The following is a 21,260-nucleotide window of genomic DNA, read 5'->3' as shown; positions in this document are numbered from 1 at the left end:
AGCCACCAGGCAAACTGAAAAGGAGGACAATACAGAAGAGCTGGCTTTATGTTTAAAAAAGCATTATGTATAATTCTATTATCTTATATAAAAAAGAAAATTTAAACTACTTCATGATGCTCTGAATCTAACCAGATAATCAGTTCCAGAGACAGGGAACAAACTCTTCCCTCAGGTTGTGTTTAACTGAATTTGCAGCTGGTGTTTTCTCCTTCCTTACTGTACCGTGATCACTTAAGATTAAAAGGAAATAAGGCAGTACTTCAAAAGAAATTGAAATAGACTGTGTATTTCCTACAGAACAGTGGCAAACACCCACAATGGATAAGAGACTGAAACAGACTGCTTACTAGATGAAAAGACAAAGTCTCAAGATATGGATTATGGACCTTGTCTTGGAGGGGGGAAAGAAAAAAAAAGGACAATAGAAAGAGATGTCTGTGAATTAAGGCTTTATATCCCTAACTATACAAGTTTCTTCTCCTAGATTAGCTATTATGTGAAGATGATATCCATAAATAAGGAGATGGCCAATCCTCAATACTGTTTGAAATAATGTTCTAAGGAAGTGTCTGACACTTTCTGGGAAATGAAAAAGAAAAGCTTTCTCCTTTACCCACTTGAATCGAACCCTGTTCTGGCATTTTGCTCTTTTACCTATCTGTGTAGAGAAGCAAAACTTTATGATTATATTCTGTCACCTTTTGTAGTTTAAAATTCAGTCTTTAACTTTTTTTCTTTGGTGGAGTATATCTTTCATGTTGAACTTAAAATATCTAAGAAATTGAAATGAGATTATGACACCTATTGTTGTATTTGTACAGTATTCCTGTGATGAGACCATTCAGAACATTAGCTTTACACTTTTTTAAACAAATAAAGTACTTGTTAATAAATCTAATGGCCTCGACCTTTCTGAAAAGGACATGAAAATGTACTATGGGAATTCAAAGGGAAGCCTGTTTGTGTTATCTTTATTGTAACTCACATACGAAGTATAATAAATTGATCATTTTAAACATTGTTTTGTTTGAAACATATAAAGATTGATGGCACCATAAAGACAAAGCCAATAAAAGGAGATTAAAATACTGGAATATACAAATTCACTTTTGCATTCAAATTGTGATGCATTCAAGTTGCAAAAAAAATAAGGGGGCGTGAACCAAAAATTCAGTATGCTTTTAGTTACACTTTACAAATGCATTTCCACAGGACCTTGAATAATACAAACTAAGTTCTAGTACAAGTGATGAAAGCAGTAAGTTACCTCCAGAAGATGACCAGTCAGAGGTCTCCAAAGAATCTCAATCCTGTGCATGTTTACTAGTCCTGTTTCCAATAATTTAGCAACAGCAAAAAGTGATGGTTCCTTAATAAAACAAAATTCAAACACATAACTTTGAGGTAACCCAGATAATGTTAGAGTTTTCTGCTAAATTATAACATGCAAATTAAGATACAACTAATCTCACTGAAGTACTATTTTGTAGGCTGTGAATGGTGCTATAGCAGTTTAGGTAGCACGGCCGAAGCCTGCACAGCGTTTGCAGTACTTCATGAGAAGCCACAAGGCGGCAGCAAGAGCACACCATCAAGACTTCTGTCGTAACACTTAAATAGCTGTCCCCAAGTTCGGACAATCAGAGCACTGATATTCCTTCCAAAGCACAAATTTCTACATAGTCCTCCCTTCAATCATCTTTGTAACACATTTTACTAGCAAAATAGCCTTTTCCTCATCACGACTTCTAAAATTAAAACTATATATGTACAAACAACATAGCCTATTTCACTGAAGAATCCTCTACCTTCCACTGACTTGGTAAAAGCCCAGGAGGAATCTGATATATTTCCTTTTTTTTTTTTTTTTTTTTTTAATCAACATATAGTAAAAACGTCTGCTGCACTGAAATTATTTTATTGCTACTTCTGGTGATTTTTTGTTCTCATTTTAAACAAAGTTTGTATTTAAAACCAGTTGATTTTTGATCACTATCTGGTGCTGTAATAAACTGTTATTTTCTGTCATCATTATCTCTAGTGAGAGAAATCAAGGAAAAAATTCCAGAGCATCTCCTCTGGGATTAGATTATAACTAGAAGAATATATATACAAGCCCTTTAATCTTTCTTGGCTACATGTCCTGAGGCCAACAGGCATATTACAATTTTCACAAGTAAATATGAGTTATCAGAGGGGTGTTAATACCTAGATTGTCAAGTTTTTTCTGAAGTATATTATAAAAGAACATTGAGCACTTCACAAAAACTGCTATTCAGAATCCCTAATCTCTGAAATTAGGAGAGCTTTTAAGTCATTTTATCCACCACCAATCTGATTCACAGAAACACATGACATTCCTTAGTTAACAAAAGCCACAGCAGGAACACAAGAAGAATTCTCATAGAATTTAGTAACCTTATGAACCATTATAAACAAGACATTTCCTGGTTCCTAATTTAGTTTTTAGTCTGGAGTATCAAATGTATTACTGGCTGAATATTAAAAATAGTTAGCTTAGAGGATAAATGTACAAGTCCTCTGCCTGCTTCACAAAAACATCTAAAAAGAAAATGAAGAACTCTTTTCATACCTTATTGTTTCCATAGGCCATATCCATGGCTTCCAGAGACAAGGAGCAAAGGGCATTTATTAAGTGATGTAAAGACACATCATCAAGGTACCTGAAAAATAACAGCCGTCAAAACACTGCCAAGTTCGATACACATTATTTTAATTAAAAGATCAAGTTTCTTACTGTGAGCTTTCAAAGAGCCTTGAAAGTATGTTGGATATAACTGGCAGATCAGTCATAACTGCTGTAGTCAGAACCTTTAAAGAGACAGGAATGCATCTTATACATTGCAACAGAAAACATGCATAATCATTAGTCATAGAAAGAAGAATACTGCTTACTGTGCTGGGCCCTTCTACAGCTCTTCCAGGCTTTAATGCACCCCCAACACCAGGCTTCAGTCCCAGAATCCACACAAGATGCTGAAAGGCAAAAAGATCGTTTTCGTCAGAAAAGCCTTTCAGAGCAGAGAGGCAACTAACACTGCACTCAAACTAGCCATCATCTTTCCAGAATTGAGGGGAAATGCTGCAGTACTTAAAACAATTCAAAGCACACCAGGAGTAGAATCAAAGCTTCTTCTATTCCTTACATAAAAACTCAAACCCAAATTATGGCAAAAGATCAAGACATAAAAATAAGGTGTAAATAGTTCCTATTATACCTGAAGAGTAGCCAAGACCAGCTGCCAGGATGTACCGAGAACCGCTCCATGGCAGTGAGCTAAGTTAAGTAATGTCCTCATACACTGGATATTTTTTGAAGTCAGCTGAAAAAAAAAAACAACAAAAGCACAATAGAATTTTTACTACTTTATGATAATAACGTTTCTAAGAAACCTGCCATTTTTTACTAAATAACTTAAAGATAGCATTTTATTTGCACCAGTAAAACATTATCTGTTTTAGAAAAGTAGCTCACTATCTCTTTTTTCCCCCCAGTTTTATCTTGCTGTGGTTAAGTACGATTTGATCACTGTCCTTTCCTCCCAGATTCACATTATCAAAGACACAAGTTCAAGTGCTCCAGCTTTAAGTACATCATCTCCACAAAATACAGTATTTCTCTCAAAAATAAAAAAACATGTAAGTGCACCTCCACACATGGGCCTATAACAGAGCTGAGACCAAGGGCTTTCGAAACAGAATCGATGGTAGATGCTGAGCTAAGAATTGGGCACAAAACCAGAGAAAGTTGTCTTGAAAGCCAGAGAACTTTACTGCCCAGAGCTACTCCAAATTAAAAGCTTAGGATAAGACTTCAGATAACTATTATTTGTAAGAATGCTACTTATCTGTTGCCTGGTTTTGAGACTCGCTGAGATGCAGAAAGAAGCAGTTAAGCAGGATGACATCACTTGTACTTACCATTACTGTTCCCTGTGGCTGAAGAGCTAAGGGCTGCCCTACAGCTACAACTTGCTGATGAGATTCACTTGAAGGACTGATCATTTGAACATTCTGTCCCTGAATGGAGTATGCTGGAAGGAAATTGAAAAGAAAAGCAACTTAAATTTAAAATCCAGTACTTATATGCAGTAGCAACCACCTCATGGCAAATACACTCCAGATAATTTTTCCAGTGCTAGTTTTGAAGTGCTCACTTTGAGACCTTTAGTTACATTATGCCATTGCTTTACAGAGTTAAAGGAGCCAGTAAACCTCTCACTAACTATTAGATATTGCTTGCAATAAATACATCTTATGGTGAGGGTTGAATATTTGCAGTAAGATATGAGCATTAGACTTTGTCTTGACACAGTTATCTGGGGTAATTGTGTGTTAAATGCTACCATTATGTGCTACTATTGTAATTCTGTACTCTAAAAATGAAGATGTCATGATGTGTCATGCTATATTATGATTTTTTTTCCAATATAGGGCTTCAGGACAGCCATTTTATAACTCACCTGTAGAAATAAGACTAACTATATAAAATAACTGCTTCATTTCTATAGAGATACATGTAGTTCAGTTATGCATACTGCTTTACTGCCTTATGAGCCAATAATACACTTGGCTTGTGGGCTGGAGCAAAGGTACCAGTCCTTGTTCTCACAATGAGGTACTTTTGGTTTCTTCTAAGAGGTCTAATGTCAGGTTGACCTGTACGTTCTCTGTGCAGTTGGATGTCTCTGTACACAATTTCTCCTCAAAATTACAAACAAAGTATATTCTCAACTGTTATATTCCATGAATTACAACATTCTCTCAGGATGTGGGAAGCTTCTTCTTGTAAACTGAACAGAGCTCAGAACTTAAGCTCTTCCATTTACACAGTAAGTAGTACCACCACTAGAAAAGTGTAGAAAAGACTGAAGTACACCACAAATGCAGAATGTTCTAGCCAATTCTTAAGTATCCTAACTGACTAGAGACCATTTCAGAATTTGAATTACTTAATTATATATCCTGACAGATCTTTAGGATTACAGACAGATCTCCTCTGAATACAAACTTCCAACATCCTAAGCATTCTGCAGGTTTTACATTGACTAAGTGGACAACCAGCAGATGGTATAAGATTAACCAGTTCTGGAAAGCAGGTGGCCTAGATCCTGTCTGAGGATTCTAACATAACTTAGTATAGTCAAATACCACAGTCTCATGTTTTTTGCAATCACACCCAGAGAAATTTGAGGTTGCAAGACAATACATGAAAACAAAATTAGGGAGAACCTAAACCCTTACATTTGCTGGACAGAGCTGCAGTTGTGCTGTTTAATACAGTAAGGGCATAGTGAGGAGGCAGGGATCCTTTGCAAATGGCAGTGATAAAGGCATCTCTTGATGTTACAAGACCCAGTCTTCCACAAAGTGCAGCCATAGTCAGTTCTGCTTTTAGAATATTTTCAGTGGCAGCTTCATCAGTGCTGAAAGAGCACACACATCATTTAGTAAGAATTAATCCAAGGCACATAATCAAGCAGCTAATCAAAACTGAAAGCAGTGAAAACATATACTTTAATGTACTAGTTTGAGCCTAGCTGGGATATTTTGGTGAGAAGAATTAGATTGTAGGCTGCAAAAAGGAAACAATGGTGATGTCTACTTCACTCATAGGCTTGCTGAGATGTATAAAAACAAGATCATAAATATAGATAACACAGTTGCTTTCTAGCTCTGGCTGCCTGCACTTCTCTCTCTAACCTGCTGTCTAATCCACTTGCTTCATAACTCCCCTGGCTGATTCTCCAAACTCACCTTGAATGTACAACAAAATATGGGATAAGGTAGAGGGGTGGAAAGGAGGTGGAAGGGTGGTTGGGAGCCTCTCCTGGGGACTCTGGTTTCTGGGAAGGGTGTTGTGTTTCTGTCTTACTTTTTTTAACTTGTATATTTCTGTATATAGCTGTATATATTGTAAATATTTGCTCGTGTATTGTGCTAAGCTGTAAATATAAAGCTTCATTCTAATTCCCAGCTCAGCTAAGTCTAGTCTGGATGATTTAATGAGAGTGGGGGAAAGGTAACAACCAAACCATCGCATTTAAACTTGACAGTGCTCTAAATGCTGAAGACTAAGCACAACAAAGTTCTTCAGAACCACTTCCTAAAAACTTGGTCTTCAGTTTTGAACAATTTGGGAAAGGGGACTGTCAGGAGTATTTAGCACTAATGGTGTTTGATCAAAAAAAAGACTCTTTGAAAAAGAGACAATTATTTTACCTAAATTATTATCTTGTAAACAGCTTTTCCACTTCAAAGACTGCATATTGCTAACAAGTACCAAGCTACAATTTAGTCTCTTATCAATTGTAATCAGGGCTAGGGTAGACTCACTTCTGTGAGTTGAATGTTGAAACATTCAGACAAAAAGAAAAAGGTATAAAAATCATTTAATTTGGCTTAAATGTGAGCTTTAAAAAAATAATTATCCTCTAAGTATATTAAAGGTTGATTCAAGACTTCAGTGTTATTTACTCCTAACAGATCCTCACTCAGTCTAGCTATCACTAACCCATAAACCTGTCTGCTCCGATGCCATAAACAACACTCTGTCATGCAACTGTTGCCTTGACCAGTATCAAAGCTCAGTTAAAAACACAGCTAGGAATGCCATCTTTGAAAAAACAAGAGAAAGATAGACTAAATACCTTGCATCAAGTAGAAGGGATAAAGCAGCCAGAAGACCACACCAACAAGCATTCACCATTTCTTCCCAGACAGCTCTGCTAACTTGAAAGAAATACATGTACTTGTTTATAGCAAAAATACAGTATTTAACTCGGTAACTTTAAATTGCATCACAATCAAAATGATTGCTACTGCTTTTAAATTGTGGGGTTTACATGTATGTCTATAAAGACATGTATATGTGTATAAACAAGCACACTCCCACCAGCACCATTGAAACAGCTGCATTTAAAGTGACACTGCTAATGTAGAAAATGTCACCACTGTAATGCTTCTTCTAAACTACATCTCCAACAATAATTTAAAAAAAATTTACAAAATATAACTATTTTTAAACCTTGTCTGTAAAAATTCAGAAGTGCATAAATGTGGGACAAGAAACTGACATTTTGAAGCAATGGAAAAACACTCTCCACTAGCATTTGCTATTCTCTGTATTGTTTCATTTCTTCAGTTTAATAAGAAAAAAAGCTTTAAAGGTCTAACAGGCCTACTGCCTCCTATCATTCCCACAGCACCCTCCCGCTCGCCATGCCGAGAGCCTAGGGGCCGGTGTGGAGTAAGGCCCTGCAGGACCATGGAGAGCTCCGCATTCCGCGCAGGGGCCGGACCCAGACCCGGACAAAGTCCCTTCCTCGCCCCACCTTCCGCAGCTTGAGCATCTCGCTACAGCGCTACTGCGTGCACTGCCTGCGACACTGGCCAAAACCACCGCAATACTTCAATCTCATTCAAAAACTCTCCATTAAAGCGCTGAGCTTTTTATTTCGTTACTAGAAATAGAACTTTCTTTTTAAATGGTCCTAACTGCTGCATTTCTCTCAGTCAGGTTCTCTTGCGACTCTGGATCTCAGTAAGCAGAATCACAGAATCAACCAGGTTGGAAGAGACCTCCAAGATCATCCAGTCCAACCTAGCACCCAGCCCTATCCACTCAACTAGACCATGGCACTGAGTGCCTCAGCCAGTCTTTTTCTGAAGACCTCAAGGGACGGTGCCTCCACCATCTCCCTGGGCAGCCCATTCCAATGGGAAATGACTCTCTCTGTGAAGAACTTTCTCCTAACATCCAGCCTATACTTCCCCCGGCACAACTTGAGACTGTGAATTAAGGACACAGGAAGGCAAACAGTTCTGGGGTACAGAATGCCTGTCATCTCTCCCTCACGTTTCATGTACGTACACGTAAAACGGTATTAATAGGCTAGAAAGAGACTATGGTTAAGGTGCTATAGGACAGAAGCAGTACACCCAGTCAAATATTTTTTTTTGAGACTGTGGTTATTCTGTTACTAAAACTTCACATCATTAAAATTTTGTATACGCAATTTAGAAACAATAAATGTAACCAACAAAGCATGAACTGTTTTAATCCTGCTTTAAGTAAAGTGCTGTATTTTATATAGTCTTTGCATTTTCACATACCTAGTTCTTTCTCTGATTGGTCAGATACAGACTGCAAGTCTTGCTGCTCCAAAGACTGTGATGGTAAGGAAGTTGTCTCTGCTGTGGCTTGACCACCTGTTTCTACCTCTCCCAGCTCTCCTTCGATCATGGATGTAATACCACGGACAAGATCAAGTAAACAGTGAAATGCCACAGACATGGCATAGCCTTCAGGAATTGTAGGTGGCTCTACTTTGTCCAGCATTTCCAAACTGAAAAATTGAAAGTATGACAAACTAAGTGTGTAACAGCACCAGTATGATTCAAAACAAAACAGAAAAAAACCCAACAAGGTTCCAAAGGAACATTAAGTAGTAATAGGTCCCAAATACCATCCTTGAAGATTTATAGCAACTCAAGAAAAAAACCTTCTTAAGTCATTAAACGAGTCACTACATAAAATATTACATGAAAGGGCACAAATCCAGAGTACAACCTAACAAAAGACACTCCAAAGTCCTCAAATACTGTAGTGAGCCCTCAAAATAAAGAGTCAAGAGGGCAACAGTATGGCAGGAAAAAAAATCCAGCTAAACCATAGGAGATATTTGGATCAGAATCAAGAGCATTCAGATAAAATAGCAACAACTCAGGATGCCTTACTGCATCAACAAAAATAATATATATGTCAGTGAAATGATGACCTCAATATTCAAAACAAATTTCTTAAACCACTAAGTTGAAAATAGAAATATTTTCTATATACATTTTCAAAAGGTAAGAGTTGCTTACTAGGTAGCTTTAGCACTCCCTTGCACTGTTACATTCAGGATAGGTATCCAGGTGCCTCTGTACTCAAAGGCAGGTAATACAGTTGTACCTCCTCCCATTCCAGGAATTCCTGGGTTCGTTTGTGCTGAGCCAGTATTCCCCAATGCATTGCTTCCTGTTCAGAAAAACAAAGCGATAAGTTAACCAATCTAATCTGAGTGAACAGCAAAAATCCTTTTCCTATATTTGAGATACATGGATTAATCTAACAGGCCTTGCTTGATAATAAAAAACACTAACACCACAAAATCTATTTTTGAGCTCCCTCTGCTGTCTGAACCATGATCTTATGCGCAGATCAGTTAGTTTAAAAGGTGCTGATGACTGATGCCAACTGCCTTATTTTCAGTCAGAATGTTTCTGTGAAAAGAGCAGCAGCATTAGTAACATTCTGTGAATAAGCTAAACATACATGGTCTCAATAATACAATATGTTTTAGTGAAGAGTGAGATATTTAAAAAGTTAAGGATTATCTGAAAAATATTTGTATCTAGAACTCAGGAGAAGGAGAAAGGTTAACCATTCCAAGAACAAAGATTAGCACTTCGGAAATGTGAAAGGTCAAGAAGAAATCTGAAGAGAGCTGTGACATTTGAACCTGTTTCATGTCAAGGTAACAAGATAAAATTAAACAAACCACATCAGGGAAGAGCAGACAATACAAACCTTCCAGTTTATGAAGTAAAAAAATAAAGGCAGGTAGAAGCACAAGGAATTCTGTAAATATAGGCTTCCTACACACAGAATAGAGTCTGTACTCTCTAGGAGTGAGTACCAGAAGTTTAGAGTCTCTAAACAGACAATAGGGAGAGAAGGGCAGAGTCCTTAGGACTAATGTATCAGTTTAACAACTGCCATGTTGGTGTACTCTCTTGTAATGTGTAGAGAAACTAAATTACTAATTTAGGCCCTATGAATACATGCAGAAGTCTACGTATACACTTAAACATGGTAAAGCTTAACAGACTGCAACAACAAAATCATAGTGCTAAACAGAAATGATTAACCCACTGTGCCACTAACAAACACAGTTACACTGGTGTCATTTTCTGGGACCCCACTGAACAATCAGGTATGTGACTACTTTTATATCAACTTAGCTCCTTAAAGCAGAAAAAGTCTTACATCATATGGAGTCACAGAATGATTTGGGTTGGAAGGGACTTCCTGCAGTAAGCAGGGACATCCACCATTAGATGAGGTTGCCCTGTTGAGTCTGGCCTTGAATATCTTCAGGGATGGAGTCTCAACTACCTCCCTGGGCAACCTGTTCTAGTGTTCCACTACTCTTATGGTAAAGAACTTGTTCCTAACATCCAAGTTAAATCTACTCTTCTCTACTTTAAAACCATTGTCTCTTGCCCTATCACAACAGGTCTTTGTAAGCAGTCCGTTCCCAGCCTTCTTGTAGGGCCTCTTCAGATAATGGAAGGCTCCTATTACACAAGTAAAATAAAAATTACACAAAATGTAGACAGATACAGCTTTCCATTTCTACAAAATAGCTAGGCTGTTGCAAAACTGAGACTCAAAAGCTAACTACAGGTGCATAAGACAGCCTGCTACGACAGGACTATTGTTAAAATCAGAAAATTCAGTCCAAAAATCAGGTTGCATTGATTTGCTCTTTGGGTGTTAAACACAGGAGGAAAACAAGGCAGAAATAAACAGAAGAAACAGGCAGAATGAAGGAGTGAAAAGTAAAAGCAGAAAAATGGGTACAATAAACCACAGAAAGGACACTAAAGGTATGACCCTGATGTACTACTGTTTCACTTGAAGGCAAAATGTAAGTTTTCAGCAGCGTGCTTTAGAATGGCTTCTCCCATGTGCATGCTACATAATAAAAAGTGGTTTTTGCATTTATCTTAAGCAGGTTAAACTAACCCAGAAATAATGCTAATACAAGTGTTCTATCAGTTTATGTTATGACAGCTATTGAACAACAGCTACTGACACAAATTTCTTCATGTTATCTTCATGTTATCTACATCAAGCCTGATGTCAGACTTCACAAGTTAACTCATAAAAGTGCACATTGAAAATAGTACGTTTTAATGCTTACTAAACTAATAGTAGATATAATAGATAATGATTATACTTAGCTTAGCTGTTTATTATCTCTACTAAGATAATAATAATATCTTCTAAGATAATAATGTTGCTGAGGCCTCTGCCTTCAGAACCATGGGAAAAAGCAGAATGCCTTGACAGGGACATAAACACCTGTAAAGGCATTAACAGGAGGACCATTTCTTCTATATACTTTCTACCACACTTTCAATGTACCACTCTTTCTATATACCTGTCTTCTCCTTATACCTAGTGAAATGCCAGAATCCTGGCTGTAAGAAAAAGACAGTCAAGTTCTGTTTAAGTAAGTGACTGTTTTCAGCCTACAGAAAAGTCACAGATCATCTGTAAAACACAGAGCTTTCTTTCTACCTCAGCTTCCTCAGTCCAGTTTAGCCCCTCAACATCCAGAAGAATTAGCTATGGCTACCCAAGAGGAAGCAAACGTTTCAACTACTTCAACTGCACACTGCTGTAAATGATATCCTCACACAGGAGACAGAAATCAAAGTTGTTAGAAATTAGAAATTCACATTCCTCTGAAAAGTTGTGAACCAAGAAGCTGGTACATTGCAGAGTCAGAAATAAACGGGGGAGGCTGACTGGAGGCTACGTCTGCTTCACAACACAGGTAGATAAAAATCATCTGTTGTACCAGACCTGGAAACACTTGTTTGTCTTAAGCTAGCTTTTCATCTCAGTGAACACAGAATTTTAACAAGCTACCTGTATATACTGTATCAAACTAGGACTTACGATTACAAGGAGATAGTAGGAAATTTGAAGTGTTAGTAAGGACAAGGCCTTACCAGTTTGGTTTGGTGTTGTTGAGGTGTTCCCTGTGCTCGGTACAAGAAAAAGTGACTGGATGAAGGACCCCAATGCATTCACAATGTCACGGAAAACTTTAGTGGAATGTTGCTTCATATCGTACGATTGACAGAAGGACCTGGAAAGCATTTTATAAAATCTAGTTAATATTTCACAAATTAGGGACTAACACCATATTTTAATAGCAACTTCCCTCCTCACTGTAGATTAAATGCACATTTTAGCTACAAAGATTTAGGTAAATGGTGGTATTTTGGATTAGACAGATGTTCCTTTGAAATTGGTCAGATAGAGCAGGCTTGGAATACTCTACATATTTACAATGTTCTGGGAACCATTTACCACCAAAGCAAAATAAAAGTATTTCTTGCATTTTATATAAAAGTGAAACTCAATGCATCTAATACCTTAATAGCTGAGGTTGCACACAAAGCCTGTGAATAGATTCCACTGCAACAGCTCTTAGCCATTGCGGTTTGTCTGCGTCCAGAAACTTGACCAGCAACGAGAGGAAGATTTCACATTCTGTTACCTAAAAGATACAGTTTATAGCCATTAAATGAAAAGAAAAAGCCTCCTACAAAATAATTTCTCAAAAACTTCCACTTTATCATAGGAGTCCTATCCCAGCAAGTTGCATGAGATCTAAAGAAGCTTTTCAGCAAGCATTTACTAAAAAAACCCATGGTTTTCAGTATTACACAATAATCATATTATTTTTGCCAAATTAACAGCACCCATGCAATTGTACTGAAGGAGTTAAATTCCTCATGGACATTAAAAGTTCCTACATGTGCTACAGTAAACAAATGAAATGTAAAAAAAAAAATTTTTTAAGCAAATATCTAAAATTCTAAGGGTAAGAACTAATTGAACAAGTGGGGTTTTATGCACACTCTGTCAACAGCTTAAGTAATGTAAGTTAAAAGCCTCTTAGCAAATACTAACTAGACACAGCAATCAATATTATCTAAACAAAGGAAACAACGTAAGATCAAAGGATTCTCAGAACCTTATGTACAGAAAACAGCTAATCTAGTTTGAGAATTCATACAAGCCCCATATTTAATAAAAATCATACCTGTAGAATACATGCAAATACAAAGACATGCCAAAGGAGAAGAATATTTAGACTTCTTTCTTCGCTATATGTAGTTTCCAAGAACTAGTTAATACTATTATTGATCATGGTACTGGCATATATGTAGAAAAACAGAATTGCATAAAGAAAATTTTAACACATTCTTACCAGCAAACTGTAAAACTGCTTAATCAAAACAGAAACTACTCTCAGCAAACGCATACAGATGGGGAAGTATGGTTTTTCTACTGGTGCTGGGGAAGATGATGTGCTGGAACCTTGTCTGAATTTGATATTTGGGGAGAACAGCTTTATAACAAGAGGACATACTCTTTCTTTGAGAAGAAAACTGAATTCCTGATGCTGAAAAAGAAAACAGAACAAATTGCAATCAGATATTCTTAGCTGTCACCGGTAGCTCTGATTATGCATGTTATTTACCTTCACTGCAATTAACAAGTCCATGTAAACCTTGGTATAAATTACATACTGGGAAATGGAAAGGAAGAATAGTAGACAACATTGCAAAGCTACCTGAAAGCATGATGAAATGACGTGGTCCAGTTCATACTATGTATCCCTCTAGTACTTTGCAAGCTGAAATAGGCTGTTAATACATCATACATTTTCCTTTAGGATAACAGTGCCTTTCTTTATATGCAGTAGATCCACACCATTCATATCTGTGAATCTTGCTGCTCTCCAAGTGGTGTGAGGCTAACAGTTTTGTAGAAATAACAATGCTACAAACTAAACTGCAGGCTGTCATAAATCAGGCAAGATAAGAAAATGCATCTTTGGAGGAGATAAAAATGGTGACAGAGTACAACATGCACCACAAGATGCAAAAATACAAGCAAGGTGTATGTGAACAGGAAAAAAACACCGGCAAAAAGACCACGTTACTTTTCATCACAGAAACTCAGCATGTAAAAGCTCTAAGTCCTTCTGAAGAGTACTACTGGGGTTAACTTAAAGAGTTAATAAAGTGTAAATTTTACTACCCATGAAAGCAAAGGTTACTTCTATTTTCCCTCCAAGAGCTACTCACTTGCAAAAACACTTGTGGGAAGTCATTGAGGACTGACTCAAGAAGTTCAAGGCCAAATGTCCGGGTCATTTCTGTCATACCCACGAGCCAGTAGGGAGCATCAGCATTAACTAGCTGACAAAGATCCTTAAAAAGAAATAAACCAGCATTTACACTCTCTGCACAGTCCTGTAGCAGCATTAAGTTTTCTGAGTCTACAACAAAATATACACTATCTTGCTCTTTTGTAATCAGCAATTTTCCAATTCCACCCTTTTTCCTCAAATAGTTCTTCTACATACATTGTTAGGCAAGAACAACTTTTTAAAAGATATTCTACACTTTGCAAGTATACCAACCACATTCATTCCAGCTCTCAAAAACATCCAAGACTGTTGAATTTGCTATGTCAAGAAGATTTCTGTGTGTAGAATATAAGTACCACTTTTCATTATACACTCAAATATACAATGCAAAGCACAAGACGCAAGACCAAACTACAACAGCAGTTTGGCTCACAGAAAAAAGAATCTTCAATTTAATGTAGGCATATTTAAGATTTATAGTAAAGCACCTTCCAAAGTCACTGGGAAGAGTCCAGATTTTCCAATCATGCCACTAGGATACAGCATATCATTGCCAAATACAACAAATGCACATAAGAAAGCCTGAGGAGGACCTTGTCAATATGCCAACAGTGATTTTTTTATATTTCTTATACAGATGTAGAAGAACCCAACAATAACTGCAGATGCTCCCCAGCTACCTGAAAAAGCATATATGCATCTTTAGCACATGGCTTCAGTGTGCTGACAGATCTTCTGTTACTATTTCCTTGAACTGCAACTGGCTGGTCAATAGTATCTGCGTAAAAACAAAAAAGCACTTTTGTGGACAAAGGAAATGTTGCAAATCAAGTATGCATTAAGTGTCCTAACAAAAAGATTCTAGGAAAATGGCCAGGTAATTCTCCTGTAACTTCTCACATCACAAAAATAAAGACTAGATTGAATACCAAACAGCATCAATACCAAGTATGTCTTTCCAAAACCTGTTCTCTTCAACAGTACTATCACATATCAGTAATCTAATTTATCTTCATCATAAATGACACTCTAACTTCAAATACAATACTCACTCTGAATACAGTTCTCACTGCCTGAAAAATACTCCAGGTTTTATACACTGCTGGACTGACACAATGGCTAAGGATTTAATCTCCTCTGAATACAACTAAAAGTGGCAGCTGCTCTTTCTGCAAACAACAACAAGCTGCAAACTTATTTATGCAGAATAAACCAAAACACTGCCCAAGTGCAGAAACAAAATACTCTGCAGAAGCCAGACCTTCAGGTGTGCTGAGACTTCTCTTTACATAGACTTACTTTTAGTACTCTCATAGGGGAATATTTTTATCATGTATACAGAGCTTAATTCTATTGGTTAAGTGAGTTAATGTGCAAGATAAGTAATACTATAAAATACAGCTGTTTTGGGCAATAGGGAGTTCTGACTTCAGCGATTCTGGGACTTCTGCTACAGGCCTCTGTGATGCTAGGGATTCTGCAATGCCATAATGAAGGACTTCTGAGATCCTCTACTCTCTGCATTTCTGGGATTTTGTTATGGAGCAGCAACAGGGTTCATAAATTCATTCATCACAAATGGCCTCTGAACCAGGGACTGGACCAGAGATCGCAACAGGAAATCCAGTTTACAACAAGGAAACATATAAAATACAGTAAAAATTAATAACTTCAATCTTTTCTTCTAGACTTCTTATACTTCCTTATCTACTAAGATAAACATTTGTTGTGTCCAAAGGAAACAGATTAATACAAGCAAGCAGAATAAGAAGTGTGCCCACCTTTGTATCGTTCATCTTCAGCAACCACTCTCTCAAATACAACAGTAACAACCTGCCGCACTGTAGCTGCCGCAGTGTTATTTGTGATATTATCTTTTGTGAAGTGCAGTCGAAAACAAAGCACAATTGCCTGAAAGGAAAAACAAAGAATCACCTTATAACAACACATCTTTTAACTGAGAGAAGAATGCTTTCTACTACGCAGTCAAAAAGGTTGCCTGTTAAAAACCTGATTAAATAATTTATATTTGAAGAACGAGGATAAATGTTACAGTTTATCCCAGCTAAAAATCTCTTTAGTAATCCTCCCCCAAAGGAATCTAGACGTGTTCTTAACTGATGATGTTACAGTAAGCCAATAAAACTGCACTTGTCATACAGAGAACACACAGTAATCAAGCACATAAAACAACCTGTATGAATACTTACTTCAAAAGGACATTAGGATTAGACTGTTAATTACAGAAAGGTCAGTCACCTCTGAAGCTGAAATGCCATTCCTGTCCTACATTAATCACAATACTTTCACAACCATGTTGCCTCCACTGCTATTAGCCTTCTCAGAGGTGCATATTTTAGCATGTCATTGTGCTGGCAGTGACCTGATTACTGTTTCCCACTAGATTTTGTATAACCTCTAACACATAGTTTAATACTTAGTTTATAATGAATTGTGAAAAGTAACACCTGTATGAGTGGTGAAACTTGTATTTCTTATTCTTTCATCCTTATTCCATGTTCTTACACTTCCATGAACCTCAATCACCTGTCCACAGCTCTACATGCTCAAAGCCATACAAGATTGAGAATTTTCTTTTGCTCCTTCTTGTAAATAACTTCTGGGCTTTGCTCAGATGGTATCCCCATGTTAGTTTGAAATTTTACAATACAATCATTCATCTCTGGATTTTTGGAAGAAACTGTATGATTCTCTAGCTTAATCACAGAATCATAGAACTCTTTAGGTCACAAAAGACCTTTAAGATCATCAAGTTCAACCATTTGCCTAGTACAGGCCCTTCCATGCCAACTGCCACACCACATCCTGCTCACAGTGCTCCCAGTCCCTCGTGCTCCCCAAGAGTTTCTTTCAGAGGTAGGCAAAAGCTTGGCCACCACTGCTCCTGCCTGCGCCCAGGTCCCATTTTCTGCTGTTACACAAACTAGAGGCTCCTTGCAACTCTCTCAGGTCCCACTAAGGTTCCTCTGGTTCAGGAGATCCACACTGAAATGTCCCACTACAGATCATGCTGGTACCAGAGCTGCTCACTTTGGCAATTAAAAAAAATAAAAGTATCTAACATCAGTGCCTGTATGAAGAGGTTTTTAAAGATGGTTTACCAGTCATTTTCTTAAACCACTCAAGCTGAAACATGAATACACATGTCTGGTTCAAACTGATTTTCTCTAAGAATCTGTTACTATGGGGGGGAGGACAAGAAATAAATAAATCCACCAAACATTCAACTTTCAGACATTTCTCAAAATTATCTCAGGAGGAAAACTCCAAACAAACCATTGCGCCATTTTAACCAAATAGTAATGTTACTTGGCAAGGGTAACTGAGAAACTAGCAATTTCAGGCCTTAGACAAGACCAGGAAATTTTACAGCAGATAAGTATTAGAGAAATGAATAAAGCATTTTGAAAAATGTGTTTGGAACCCCCCACACAAAAAAAGTTAAATAGGATGCAGAGCCAAGAATCCAAGAGGAAGAGAGAAAAGTCGGTGGATATATGGAGGCAAGAGAAGAATAAATCAGGCAAGTGATGAGAAGCAGATACATGATATGCAGAAAGGAAAGATATGGTGAACTTAAACAGCAATTGTCTCCTTCTAGAGCCTAGATTCACACTTGATAAGGTAGCAGGTGGTGAAAGAAATCTGTTACCCAGTTCGTAACTGACAATTCCACTTTCTAAAGTATTCCCATTTTCTTGAAAAATCATGCTTCTGCCCAAAATCACAGCACTTCAAGTGGAAAGTGAGTGTTATTTGGACAAAAGACACAAGACAGTGGTGAAGTCTTGGGCACAATCTGGCTACTCAAGTAAAAAAAAAGTCTACTGACAAACTGCTCAATCCTCAGCAAGTTTCTGTTCTGCTATTTACAAGCTTTATAAATTTTCATCAGACCTTTGCAACTTAGTTTTGTTTTCCTTCCTGTGGTTAAGTAGATAAAAAAATAGTACCTAAACATTTTACCAATCTATGAAGTCACTTCATTAAAAACAGAAAGCAAGCTCAAAACTTTCCACTAGAACAGAATATCACCAAAAATACTCTTCAATTATGTTCTCAATTTAAAAAATGATCTGATATTAAACACTGAAAGCAGAGTGTAACAATTATTTGGTTTTAAACAAATCAATCTTAACCTAAAGAGAAAAAAATATTACCTGTAGAAGAGGAACTTAAAACAGTTTCACAGTTCCTGGATGGATAAACAATATTGCTTCTTCTAAGAAAAGTCCAGTAATTTAAGATTAAACTGGATCAAAATCCTTTTTTTTTTTGTCTAATTTGAAACATTATATTCAAAATGTTAACATGTAATAAAGTTATTTCAGTTCTGACTGAAAAGTGTCAGAGAGAGAACTGGACTGCTTCAAAAACAGGTCCAAGGCAGGTTGTCAGGCAGTTTCTTCTAATATTTGCTTTACTAGTGAGAACTTAACACTGCACTATGAGCTCTGATTTCAGTTTGAAAAGGCACATATGATGAATTTGGCTGATGAGAAGGACAGGAATTGGCTCAGAATTTTTTTAATTCAAGCTCCTGTTAAGTCAGAAATGCACTATTGTGAAAGAATGAAAAAAATAAATTGAAAAGGAAGCTAAAAGAAATCTGTTTTCAGAGTCTAGATATAAAACCAAGGACACAGAATCAAGAAATCCCCCTCCTCTTCCATTGCTTCCAAATTCTTCATATGTAATTTTTTTCCCTGTAATTCTTGAGTATAACAGTTGGTACTAACAAATTCTTACCTTGGACAGTGCTTCATCATGCACGACTGTATTTGTTGTTAAAAGTACAAGAACCGTCTGGAGCAATTTAAGTTCTTCAAGACTATTTTCCATCAGTTGCCAAAGCATATTAATAATGTTTCCTGCTGCAGCCTACAGAGAAATAATTTGTTGCCAACAATTAAGATAATCAAGTACATATCTACACATGTAAGAATATCACTCTCAGAAATGCGGATCATAACTGAATTTGCCTGTTTGTCTACACCATTGAGAACATAAAGCCAATTTAATTGGCACAAGCTTCCCAAAGTACTCTTACAGAATTTACAGCAGAAATATCTTAACATGTAGTCCATATTAAAGTGCATATTTCATTTTTTACTTGGAAACATTTTACCACCAAAATGAACTGATATCCCACTAGTGTAATTTTACAGTATGCAAGCACAACTGAAGGTGTATTTTAACAGTATTATTTTCACCAGCTTCTTAACACATTATATACACAGTAGCATAATATACCATGACAGCTGCAGGGAATGTGCATCCATTTTAACTTATTTTTACAAGTAAGATGTAACAAAAATACAATACACAATATTATCACATAGACTAAGTTCTGTGGATGCAACTTTAAAAAGTGCTTCTATCAAGAACTGTGAGATGCTCTATTCCTGAAGCGTAAGAACACCAACTGAATGAACTCATTTGAATGCTGATAAACTTCAAGAAGTTGTTTCCACATTTCTTGTATTACAATTGTTAAAAAACAGATATGTGTAAATTTTACAGATTGTGATTATTATAATACAGCCTCCTAAATAAAAGGCATTCATCTTCAGTTTGCAGGTTGTTATTTCTCACACTGAAATATTAATGTATTTATATAAAAGATTGATCTTACCTCTGAAACAACTTCATGGGACATGAGCCTCTGTATGGCTGCTAGGCATAGCTGAGTGATCTTTGGTTCCTTTGTTCCACAACCCATTAGAAAAGGCTGAACTACCTCTGAGCTGTTCTCTTTTAATGCTTTCAAAGAGACACATGAAAGCAATCACTGTTTAATATTTTGAAGAATACAATGCAAAATCTGTTAATCATACAAATTAAGAAAAATCACTCCTGGAACTTTGAGATTTACTCTTGAACCACAGGAAAAAGCCAAGTGAAGACAAACACTGGGCTGCCACGGGTCACTTCCACAAGTAACCTGAGGCTCAAATCCTTTGTCCTTACACCCTTCAAGGCTGACTTTATCCTGCACATGAGTCCATTTGGTAGTAAGAAGCTGTGAGATTCTGCCTATTCAAAAGCTTTCTCTGGCCTTGCAGTGGTGACTGCCTCGGGTTGGTAGCTTCCTCCTCCTGCTCTGCTTCACTTCAGCACCAAATTCAAAAGCAACACACAGTGTGGCACAGACATACCAAAGCATGCAGCACAAAGAATAACAAACTGCCACTGACAAAACAGGAGGAGAAAGGGAATAAATTGTTTGTATCCTGGGTACAGCCTTCAATACTGACATTTTAAACAGTTTTTACCCATAAAAGTAATTCTAGAAATTTAAAATCAATTATAAAATTAAAAAGAAAGTATTTCTGAAAGATTAATGGAAAGCATGACTCTGACCAATGAGTGCTTTTCTGTTGCAGGTGTGGTTGTTGATTCATGTAAACTTTTAAGAGCTTAGCTGCTCATCATCATTTCAGATAGAAAAAATTCCTCAGATGAAGGTTCAGTGTGTCCTTCACACTGCATGTCATATACCACACTTCAGTCTGTGTAGTAAATGTGTTCATGAAAAAGTTTCATGCATGTTTTTAATGCACAGACCTTATACCACAAACAAATAAAAAATATATTATCATGTAAACTTGCAAATATGATCTACTTTATTTTTCTTACTCAGCAACTTGAAGTTTGGCTTACAAGACGGTTTATTATTAAGTATCAGAACTACTAATCTGAACAAAAAACAAAACAAAACAAACTAAACTTCAAGGACTTGCTAGAGGGCAGAGATGCCATCCAGAGGGACCTGGACAGCCTGGAGAGGTGGACCCAGGCCAACCTCCTGAAATTCAACCAGGCTAAGTGTAAGGTCCTGCATCTGGGTCAGTGCAATCCCAAGCACAAATACAGGCTGGGTGGCGAATGGCTGGAGAGCAGCCCTGAGGAAAAGGACATGGAGGTCTGGGTAAATGAAAAGCTCAACATGAGCCTGCAGTGTGCATGTGCAGCCCAGACAGCAAACCATGTCCTGGTCTAAAACAAGTCAAGTGTGGCCAGTAGGGCAAGGGAGGTGATTCTTCCCCTTTGCTCTGCTCTCATCAGACCCCACCTGGAGTACTGTGTACAGTTCTGGAGCCCCCAACACAAGAACACTGAACAGTTGGAGTGAATCCTGAGGGCCACAAAGATGACCAGAGGGCTGGAGCACCTCTACTATGAGGACAGGCTATGAGAGTTGGG

At 37.2% G+C, this 21,260-nt stretch overlaps 1 protein-coding gene across 2 annotated transcripts in view; it reads right to left on the bottom strand.

Annotated features, from left to right (window-relative positions):
• The window catches only part of MON2 (MON2 homolog, regulator of endosome-to-Golgi trafficking), a 78,944-nt gene that overhangs the window by 37,757 nt on the left and 19,927 nt on the right, over positions 1-21,260 (bottom strand). For both annotated transcript variants that reach the window (XM_064142244.1, XM_064142245.1), the window contains exons 3-20: positions 19,690-19,817; positions 18,804-18,935; positions 15,815-15,944; positions 14,714-14,811; positions 13,969-14,094; positions 13,086-13,280; positions 12,244-12,368; positions 11,815-11,954; positions 8,893-9,046; positions 8,140-8,372; positions 6,675-6,756; positions 5,269-5,450; positions 3,946-4,058; positions 3,243-3,347; positions 2,920-3,000; positions 2,762-2,835; positions 2,597-2,687; positions 1,271-1,372 (exon numbers count right to left, since the gene is read on the bottom strand). In XM_064142244.1, coding sequence (XP_063998314.1) covers positions 1,271-1,372; positions 2,597-2,687; positions 2,762-2,835; positions 2,920-3,000; positions 3,243-3,347; positions 3,946-4,058; positions 5,269-5,450; positions 6,675-6,756; positions 8,140-8,372; positions 8,893-9,046; positions 11,815-11,954; positions 12,244-12,368; positions 13,086-13,280; positions 13,969-14,094; positions 14,714-14,811; positions 15,815-15,944; positions 18,804-18,935; positions 19,690-19,817 — 2,291 coding nt within the window. The remainder of the gene's footprint in view (positions 1-1,270; positions 1,373-2,596; positions 2,688-2,761; positions 2,836-2,919; positions 3,001-3,242; positions 3,348-3,945; positions 4,059-5,268; positions 5,451-6,674; positions 6,757-8,139; positions 8,373-8,892; positions 9,047-11,814; positions 11,955-12,243; positions 12,369-13,085; positions 13,281-13,968; positions 14,095-14,713; positions 14,812-15,814; positions 15,945-18,803; positions 18,936-19,689; positions 19,818-21,260) is intronic.

This window comes from Pogoniulus pusillus, chromosome 4 (assembly GCF_015220805.1).
Source record: "Pogoniulus pusillus isolate bPogPus1 chromosome 4, bPogPus1.pri, whole genome shotgun sequence".
NCBI lineage: Eukaryota > Metazoa > Chordata > Aves > Piciformes > Lybiidae > Pogoniulus > Pogoniulus pusillus.
The sequence above is the reverse complement of the archived record's forward strand: the minus strand, read 5'-3'. Positions and strand labels throughout refer to the sequence as shown.